Raw genomic sequence first — 10,941 nt, 5'->3', positions numbered from 1 at the left:
GAGAGGAGCCAGCTGAGGTGGCTCGGGCATATGTTTCGGATGCTTCCTGGGCACCTTCCTAGGGAGGTGTTCCGGGCATGTCCCACCAAGAGGAGGCCCCGGGGAAGACCCAGGACACGCTGGAGGGACTATGTCTCTCGGCTGGCCTGGGAATGCCTCAGCATTCCCCGGGAGGAGCTGGAGGAAGTGTCTGGAGAGAGGGAAGTCTGGGCATCTTTGCTTAGACTGCTGCCCCCGCGACCCGGTTCCGGATAAGCGGAGGAAAATGGATGGATGGATGGATTTCTTTTTTTAAAATAGGCTTTGCTTTTATAGTCATTGCTGTTCACTGCCAAACAGGCTGTTCTGACACAAGGGACTATGTTTAATTTCACAAATGCTGGGTGGGTTAGCTGATGACCATTTTCAGTGCTATGACTTGAAATTTGTATTTAGTTGTGTGGTCAGCTAATTGATCCATTTCACACTGAGGACTTTGTACAATATACACTGTATAATACACTGTATTTGGATGGATGAGTACATTCAGTGAGAGAATCAGTTCACTGATACATTTTCAAAGCGCTGTAACAGTGTTGAAGCACATCTTATTGTAGATTTGTCTCTTTAAAGGGCAGCAATTACTTTTACAATTGTCCGTGCAAATTCTCAGTCATCCAGGTCCTAGTATTCTGAAAAATGTAGGCGAAATCATCTGGACGTAGTTTTAGGTAAAAGATGTTTCACCTCTCATTGAGGCTTCATCAGAACTAATGAAAACTACAGTGCCTTGCGAAAGTATTCGGCCCCCTTGAACTTTGCGACCTTTTGCCACATTTCAGGCTTCAAACATAAAAATATAAAACTGTAATTTTTTGTGAAGAATCAACAACAAGTGGGACACAATCATGAAGTGGAACGAAATTTATTGGATATTTCAAACTTTTTTAACAAATAAAAAACTGAAAAATTGGGCGTGCAAAATTATTCAGCCCCCTTAAGTTAATACTTTGTAGCGCCACCTTTTGCTGCGATTACAGCTGTAAGTCGTTTGGGGTATGTCTCTATCAGTTTTGCACATCGAGAGTTTTATATCTTTATGTTTGAAGCCTGAAATGTGGCAAAAGGTCGCAAAGTTCAAGGGGGCCGAATACTTTCGCAAGGCACTGTATGTCCAGATGATTTCTTCTACATTTTTCAGCATCTTTTACAATTGTTTTCTTCATAATCTTGTTTTTTCATTTCAAAACTTGGTCCCTAACCCTACACGTCTGGCATGATTCAAGAGTGAAACTATTTTAAACACAATACTTTACATTCCACAACATTTGACTGTATTTTTTCATCCTTTCCTATGTGTTTACTATGATTTTCTGAAGTTTTCAAAATAAATCAATGTACCCCTGTCTTTTTGGCACAACCAGGCAGTGACTGGAGAGAAACGGAATAAAACAGATAAATGGATGTTCTAGCTGTCTCCTGTGTTGAGTAATACTTTTGTAAGTATAGATGGGTATTTGGCTTTATTGTATCAGCATTTCCCAAGAACACATCACCACCGCTGGCTGTGGAGTAGAGCAAGGTGTTTGTTATAGCTGGTAGTTTCAAGACTGGTCAGAAATTGGTGTGTGGTGTTTTTAGGCTGCAGGCCCTTCTTTACATATCAAGTTGTAGTAATTGATCATCATAGGTACATTTTATCATTTGCCATTGAACATTTCACATGTAAATACATGCGCAGAGCTTCAGACAGTGTACTGTATAGCCTTGACACAGTGCTTCGAGTTAAGATCAGCGAGTAAAATGTAGCTTTTAAAATACATTTTTGTTATAATATTGCCTAGTGTACATACAAACCCATAGTTATTTGGTTCCAATAAGAAAGAGAGTGTGTGTAGTGTCACTGGCTATAATCTCCTTAGCTAATCTAAATGTTGGCACACAAGGATAAGAACTGTATGCAAACAATGTGAAAACTGAATACAGATGTGCAGGCTGACCAGAAGAGCAAGAAACTGATCTCAAAAAACTATATGTCTTCTGTGTCATGATTCGGCTCCATGTGCTTCCTGTGGTGCTTTTATTTTGATATTACTTACTGTTTTTGTTTCACCACAGTTTCAGTCTTTTTACGTTCATCATCACTCACTCAAGGTTCACCTGCTCCTTATTATTTGCACCTGTTTTTCACCTCTATTTAGGCAGCGTCCTCCCACTAGGAGGCCTGAATGTGTACCAGATTGTTCTAGACTCTAGCTCTGACTCTCCAGCATATTTTGGTTTTGGTATTTCTTGTGTTTGACCCGGATTGTGTGCTTTTACACTTCTGTTCTGCCTTACCCTCTAACTTCGGATTGCCTACTGTGAATGATTTATCGGACTTCCCGTTGGACTACGCTTTTCGGATTCCTTTGCTGTATGTGTTTGCGGGCTCTGATCATGGACTGCTATACCGATCTGTATGTGTGTTTTGTGTTACACTGTGTCTTGCATCGGTTTTTTGTTCAGTGTCTGAGCTCTCATTAAAGAGACTGATTTTCACGTATCCTCGTCTGGCACTTTGAGTTCATCACAACATTTTCGGCAGCTTCATGCGCTGATCCTGACATTCTGGAGCCCTGTGATAGACTGCCGACCTGTTCAGGGTGGACCCCGCCTCTAGCCCAATGTCAGCTGGGATTGGCTCCAGCCCCCCGTGACCCTCTTCAGGAATAAGATGTATAGATAGATGGATGGATGTCTTCTGGAGCAAAATCGGGACTGGTTTCATGTTAACAGTTACTTTGATCACTCAAATGAACACTGCTTCAGCTGAACCTTTGAATGCTAACTTTCTGAATGAGACTGAGTTTGTTGCATGGAACAAACTACATCCTGCATATTTAGCCGGAGCCTTAGAAGTAGTGGCGCTAAATCTCTTTATCCTGTGAGAGGCACTGGAACAGAACTGAACTGTGGTGACAAGATAAATCTTAGGAGTTGTGAATAAACAGTCACTGTTTTTCAAAGCCTTACTCACTTTAATAAAAAAAATCAGAGATGGCATATACCGTTATCATGTTACTGTCTCAGATTTAGCAGATCAGGCCAAACATCTCAAAGGTCTACAGGTAAATATTGAGCTGCTTGAAGCACACACACACACACACACACACATGTTTGTTCTTATTCCTCATGGGAACCTTACATTTGCTTTCATTAATTTCCTGGAGACATAAGCCCCTTTTCCACTGGCCATTCAATGTGAGAGTTCTATACAAGTTTTCCACCTCACCGTTCTGTGTAAAAGGTACAGTCCTGGCATGGGACTGCATGTCGACCCTCCAAAATGCCACAGTGAGAGGTAATATTTTTGCTGAGGTGAGTTTACCCCACCTCTGGTATATATGGGATGAGGCAGAATGGGGGGTTGGAGGTCCATGTGAGGTCCGAGAGAGTGAACTAGAGAGTGAATGTGGAGAGAGAGCAGCCTCAATGAGAACAAAGTGAATCACAGAATTAAAACATTATTTTGTGATTGTTTCACTGTGGTCATGTTCCAAAACAGGAATAAACACATTCACACTTCTGAACAACCATAACCTACTGTACCCCTAAACTTATCCTAACCTTAAATGAGGTTGTCACTCTAAAATTAAACGACATGGTGGGGACCAGCTTCTGGTCAATTTTTGGTCCCCACAATGTGAGTAATACCAGGCATGCACACACATCCTTGTTTTTGTCACTTATTGAGTCTTTACATAGACTTACCATCATTTGATGGAGACTTGCATTAACCTTAACCAAAAACACTTACCTAACCCTAACCTTAAACCACAGTGGTTTCATAAAATTCATTGATTGATGAGGCAAATCTCCAAAGAGACAGTGTGCACCCAGTTTTCAGTCCCCATAAGTATAGGCCACATGCATGTGTCAGATTTTTAGCTTGAGCTGTATTTCAAGAAGGCTGCAGTGTGATCATTCCAGGCTGTAATCTATGCAAAAAAGGAAACCTTGTTGCTACAAGCAAGAAGGATTTAATTTATTACCCAGCAAAGCTCTGACACTTTCAACACTGGTTGTTCTACAAGTGAGTGCTTTTATTTTCAGAGATGAAAAGCTGCTAGGGTACAAAAAGCTGCCATGCAGAGAGAACCCAGTGGAAGTACTTTTACAAGTTGAATTTAAACTGTATTTGTGATTGAATCTGCTTTGCAATTACAGTATATCCACTCGGTTCTAGTCTCATGCAAAAGTTTAGGCACCCCTCGATAACAGATTTTGGTGATTTTTTACAGTCTCTCTTGGAAATGGAAAAAATGCAGCAAACAGTGATGCATAGTTACTTCTTATGCCATAAACTGAACAAAAATAAAAACATTATTATGGCACGGTGCAAACGTTTTGGCACTCTAAGAGTTCCAGAGTCTCAGAGTCTCTCACAAGGTTTCAGACCTTAATCAGCTCATTAGATCTGATGCACAGCAACAGCTGTCATTAGTAAATGCCAATTTCAAAGCTGTACAAATACTTTGACTCTTCAAACCTTATGCACACACTTGCGGACACCCAACAACCATGGGTTCCTCTAAGCAGCTGTGTAAGACCCTGAAAATGAAAGTTATTGATGCCCACAATGCAGGAGAAGGCTACAAGAAGATAGCAAAGCGTTGTCAGCTTGCAGTTTCCACAGTGAGAAATGTAATTAAGAGATGGCAGATCAGGGGAACTGTGGAGGTCAAGATGAGATCTGGAAGACCAAGAAAACTCTCGGACAGAACTGCTCGTATGCTGGTCAGAAAGACAAATCAAAACCCCCATTTGACTGCAAAAAACCTGCAGGAAGATTTAGCAGACTCAGGAGTGGTGGTGCACCGTTCCACTGTGCAGCGATGCTTGCACAGACAAGGCCTTCATGGAAGAGTCAGGAGAAGAAAACCTTATCTGCGTCCCCATCATAAAATCCAACGTCTGAAGTATGCAACAGGACATCTACAGAAGCCTGATGCGTTTTGGAAACAAGTGCTGTGGACTGATGAAGTTAAAATAGAACTCTTTGGACACAATCAGCAAAGGCATGTTTGGAGAAAAAAAGGAGCAGCATTTCATGAAAAGAAACAACTGCCAACTATTAAGCATGGGGGTGGATCTATCATGCTCTGGGGTTGTGTTGCAGCCAGTGGCACAGGAAACATTGCACGGGTGGAGGGAAGAATGGATTCCACTAAATACAAGCAAATTCTGGAAGCAAACATCACACCATCTGTAAAAAAGCTGAAGCTGAAAAGAGGATGGCTTCTACAACAGGACAATTGATCCTAAACATACCTCAAAATCCACTATGGAATACCTCAAGAGACGCAGGCTGAAGGTTTTGGAATGGCCATCGCAGTCCCCTGATTTAAACATCATTGAAAATTTGTGGGAAGATCTTAAAAGAGCTGTGCATGGAAGATGACCAAAGAATATTACAGAACTAGAAGCCTTTTGCAAGGAAGAATGGGAGAAGATCCCAAGTACAAGAATTGAAAGACTTTTAGCTGGCTATGCAAAGCGTTTGCAAGCTGTGATATCTGCCAGAGGAGGTGTTACTAAGTACTGATTGTGTAGGGTGCCCAAACTTTTGCACTGTGCCATAATAATGTTTTTATTTTTTATTTTTGTTCAATTTATGGCATAAGAAATAACTATGCATCACTATTTGCTGAAAATATTGTGCATTTTTTCCATTTCCAAGAGAGACTGTGTTAACATTTGTTCAAATAAAAAAATCACCAAAATCTGTTATTTATCAAGTGGTGCCTAAACTTTTGCATGAGACCGTATGTGTATGTGTGTGCACTTTCAGTGAGACTAGTGACGAATGTGTTACTGGCTATTTAGTCTTTGAATTAGGTAAGGGATCGGTCATTTAATTATACAGCCCATTGTCAGGGGACAGACCAAAATGAGCTCAGTCCATTAATGTGCTGCTCCCACTGGGTCTGGAATGACAGTGGCCCCATCTACATCGAAGGCTGCTGCCATACAGTCCACCAGTCTGTTGGCTTACGTTGATCTTGACTCATAGTGTTAACTCATCAAGTCTGGAATTACTATGCTCAGTTGGAGCATCAGCATCATTTGGACCAGTGCTTACCTCTGATGGAGGCAAACAATGACAGGGTGTTCTTTCTGTTAAACACTAAAATCACAGTATTACGTTTGTTCATTAACAATCAAGAATACCATAAAACTGTGAGATACGACTTTGTCAACGGCTGCAGTACAGCAGCCTTGTTTTCAGACGTGTCCATCGACTTGATACATGTAGTTTATGTATTGTTGTCAAAACCATCAGAAAATGAAAAGAACACATTGTTGAATAGATGGCAAAATGATTATGGTGTGTATAACAACCAACTTCAACTAGGAAAGGGGTCCACTCTTGAAAAGATGGGATGGATCATCAATTAATTCATCTTAATGTGAAATTCTTTCAATGCATTTTATTTTCAGCAAGACAGAAGCAAAATGGATTTTTCTCATATTAATGTTGGTGAGACCTCTTTTCAACCTTTCTATGAAATGAATGCCCCAGCTTGTTTTTGAGACTCTCCATGGTTTTCCAGTTTGTGTGAATTCTCTGAGGCTGGTCATGAAGTGTTCTCTTGATGACTGCAAAGGAAACATACACCTGCATCCTGGAGAGCATTCTTGACTTGCTGTGCTGTCATGAAGACCTTTGTATGCCTCCATGCCAGTGAAAGCTGTGGCCGGAGGCATTACGTTTTTGGGTTGTCCATCCGTCTAGTTTGTTCTTGTGAATTTAACATTTCAGGAACACCTTGAGTGAATTTTCTCTAATTTGGCACACATGTCACCCTGGACTCAAGCATGAACTGATTCAATTTTGGTGGTCAAATGTCAAAGGGCAAGGCCTCACTGATGTCACGTCTGCCCCATTCTTATGAATTTGACAGGTTGGCAGGGGCATACAACCACAAAGCTGTATTTCTAGTTTTTAAGTGATTTTCCACTCACCCGCAGTTTCTCCTCCATCTACCAGGTTGGCTGCCATTCTTGTCATCCTTTGCACACCTGCTTTTTTTAGATTGTACTCAGGTGTGTGCAATGCATAGAAAAGTGCTATACAAGCCATCCATTTACCAATTACCACTGATAGACTTTTGCTTGCCTTGAGCCTCATTATGGTCTTCACTTGCATGGTCACCTCTTTACTCTTTATATTGACAGACAACTGCTCCTCAAGCTAAAAGGTCAACACCCAATTAACTCCAAACAAATTAATGCCAAAACATGTAATTGGAACATGTAGGATCTAAATGTGTCCAATTACCTTTGATCCATCTCAATCTGGACACTATGTGCTCCCACACAGTTCCTTCTATATTGCTATATACACCCACTCAAATTAAAGCTAAGACCTGGCACTTTAATGTAATAGCCATTATTTTATTTCAAATCGAATGTGCTGAAGCACAGAGCATGAACAACAAAGACTGTGTGAAGTGCTGTAAATGGTGATGGTGCAAAAAAAGCACAATTAAACTGTTTTTTTGTCATTTTTTAAGTCAAAGCACTTGTTTGCTGTTTTTTCTGACATTCTGTTGAGCAGTTAATTGATTAATCAAGAAAACCAGGAGATTAACCTGTGATGAAAATAGAATTAGTTGCAGCCCTGTTATGTCCATGTCCTGCACTTACAAAGCAGCATGTTCATTCATTTGGAGTGGTGCTGAATGTACCATTAGCCAGTTTGAGATCTCAGCTATGCCAAGGTGAATTTACTGTGTACAAGCCTCTGAAGGGAAATGATTCTTTAAAGAAGTAGCTTGTACACTAGGCACGAGTTGCGTGTGCAGTCTTATGTAGTACTGAATGATTAATAGTAGTGTACTGTCTGTTTGAAGAGTCTCGGTGGCACATGGTGTGCATGGCTATATTTGTGTACTTCTGTGTGGTAATGTGTTTGAGGATGACACAGTGAGGAGTGACACAAACAAAAAGCTATGATTGTCAAAGAACGAGAGAGGAAATATGCAGAGGTGTTAACACCTTTAACTGATCTTTCTATGCACATCCTTGTAACCAACACATGGAGATTAGTTTGCATGCACAAACACGCACCCACCCACCCACAGAGTCAGAGCCATGAGGAGGTCTCTGAGGGAAACAGATGTGCAGTGCGATGTGATTTGCATGTTTTGATTTGTTGCCATTCACTGCTGGGCCACTATCCTGTTTCTGCTGCTGGGCTTCCACAAGGCCATGCTGCAAACTTTAATGGCCAACAAACCACAGCAGTCAGTGAATTACAACGATATCTACATGAGGACTAAAACTGGGGAAAAACATTAAGGTTCGATCAACATTATTTCCAGTAAATCTGCGCTGTAGTGACTCTGAACAAGTGTGTATACAGTACTCTGACTGTTTACACTGCTGCTTATACTACAGTTATTCGTGCATGCTCCAATTCTGTGACTAGAACATAACAAAGAACAACCATTTAAATCTGAATATTACCCTCAAGGTTTGTTGTTTCATCAATGTTGTGACCTACACATAGCTCCGCTTGTAGTCTGCTGGCCCAGTCTTTAGCCCTGTACGGATACCGTAAGAGGACACACAACCTGATTCACATGGGTGCTGGGGATGGATGCTGAACGAGGGTCAACATGTGGCCTGCCTTGGCCTTTTAATCCACTGACTAAAGATTCAGAAAATGCAATCCACGATCCATGAATTTTGGGCCCCTCTAGGTAAACAGAAGACATTCACTTTGTTAAAATTTAAATAAAAAAATAAATTAAAACAAATTTTTTTACCATAACACTTGTGTAGTACCATGTGTAGTACAGTTCACACTGTCTATATCTGAATATGAACCTTGTAGATGGTTGAACATAACTGATATATTTAAGGCTTTCTTTAAAACTGAACTGAAGAGTAAAATACACGTTTAATATATACATGATAAAGCTGATGTCATCAAGAATCTCAATAAAAATGTGCTGCATATTTTCCAATATTTTTGAGATAACAGTTGAAAGACCAAACAATTACTAAGTGCAGCCCTACTAATAAGTCCTGTATGTCCTTCTTTACAGATACATTGAGAACTGGACAGGTCTGCAGACCCTGAGGGATGTGGACATGGAGCTCTACACCGGCTTACAGAGGCTGTAAGTGTGTCTGTTCATTCATGCAGTGCTACAATGTTATAGTACTTTACTGTCATCACTAAAACACCTGGCTAAGGAACATCACACTAAAAGCTGTAACACAACTGTTCCAGAGTGTCAGGGCAGTATGAAAATAAATGCATATCCTTTATAACTGGAAAGTTATAAAGCAGGTGGTATTAAGTTTTTTAATCATAATTATTTTGAATGATTTTAAACAGTATTTGCATTTCCTTTTAGAACACAGGCAATATTAAAAATTAATAATTCTTATGATTCTAATGGAAAGATGTATGTAGTTTTAGAAACAGAAGGATAAGAGCAGAATTAGAAAAGAACAGCTTCCATCAGAAAAGTCATGAAAGCAGTCAGATTTACCTTGTTGTATTTCAGTTAAAGCTATGGCTCAGAGATTTGCACCTTCACTATACTGTTGAACATTTGTCATTGTACTATTCAAAATCAGACTTAATAAAAAAAAAACACACTGGTAAGCACTAACAGATCCTCCAACTTATAAGACCAAGATAGTCATTCATCCCTCTCATGCAACCCATAAGGGCATCTCATTAAATAGTGCTCCTATGGCAGCATGAGGAATTGCAACAATTCCACCAACATTTAGAACAACATTTGGCACACTACTAAAATTTATGGACCTTTGTCATCATGGAAACAGCCATAAACACAATTGCAAGCTAGCAGGCTAGCTAGCAGAAAGTTATCAAAGCTCTGTTGTCTTGTAACTGTCACAAATATGACATCACAATTATGAAACTATTACAGTTTCATTACGTTTGGCCATAAAATCTACTTGTTATAAACGCACACCCCGCGAGGTGGTGTGACAGAGAAAATGGACTCAGAGGGCTGACTTCACCATAAGCAGTGTTTATTTAGTGCTGTACAAGGCAAGGAGTGCTATTACATGACATAACTATAGAGACCAGAATGGGTGTAGATGGAATAGATGTTGACCACAGGAAGGCAGGAAGAAGGTAGTTGCTGGGCCGAGCTGTGGAGCGTGGAGGTCACTCACTGGCTGGCCGAGTAGAGCTGGTTGAGGCTGAAGAGAAGGGAAACAAGGCAGAAGGCGATGATGAGCAGAGAGGATCGGGGGGAGAGAGCACCGACCTAGCTGGTGTATGATTGTCCGACGGCAGTATGGGGTAGGTCCGGAGGTAAACAGTTTTGTGTGGGAGTATGTGTCCTGAAGGCAGGAACGGGCGAGGAGAAGGCTAGTAGGGAACGGAGGCAAACTGAAAACAGTCACAAAAAAAATAAAGAACAAGGCAGATGGTAACAGGCTCAGGAATGACGAGAGCTGCTCTAGTTGTCTGTGTGGGCACAAGAACGAACTGGCAGTGGGCAGGTAGGAAGGCGAGGTAATTAAAGGAGATCCGGTGATTGCAGGAGTGACAACAGGTGGTGATAATGAAGATAGCTGGCAGGTGCGTGGAGGAGAGAGGGCAGGTGAAACCGAGCAACCCTGACACTACTTGGTTAGGTTTAGGAAAGAAAAAAACTACTTGGTCACATTTAGGAACAAAACCATGTTGTTACATTTAGGAACAACAAAGTACAATTCTTCTTTACTTGAGTATTTTTATTTTCTTTTACTTCACACTTTGACTTCACTGCATTTTAGAGGCAAATATTGTACTTTTTACTCCACTACATTTATTTTCTAACTTTAGCTACTAGTTGCTTTTCAGAACCAGATTACTACAAAAAATACAGTATAAGACCTCAATGATCTCTGGTGGAAAATTCACAAGCTACCCAGCAG

The 10,941-nt window shown here is 40.7% G+C and overlaps 1 protein-coding gene across 1 annotated transcript in view; it reads left to right on the top strand.

The window, feature by feature from the left end:
* LOC109967270 (NT-3 growth factor receptor-like) overlaps nt 1-10,941 on the top strand; it is a 410,435-nt gene that overhangs the window by 90,660 nt on the left and 308,834 nt on the right. The window contains exon 2 of the mRNA XM_020612721.1: nt 9,078-9,152. Within this exon, the coding sequence (XP_020468377.1) occupies nt 9,078-9,152 (75 nt within the window). The remainder of the gene's footprint in view (nt 1-9,077; nt 9,153-10,941) is intronic.

This window comes from Monopterus albus, unplaced genomic scaffold (genome assembly GCF_001952655.1).
Source record: "Monopterus albus unplaced genomic scaffold, M_albus_1.0 scaffold127.1, whole genome shotgun sequence".
Lineage (NCBI taxonomy): Eukaryota > Metazoa > Chordata > Actinopteri > Synbranchiformes > Synbranchidae > Monopterus > Monopterus albus.
This window is presented reverse-complemented; position numbering and strand designations above follow the sequence as displayed.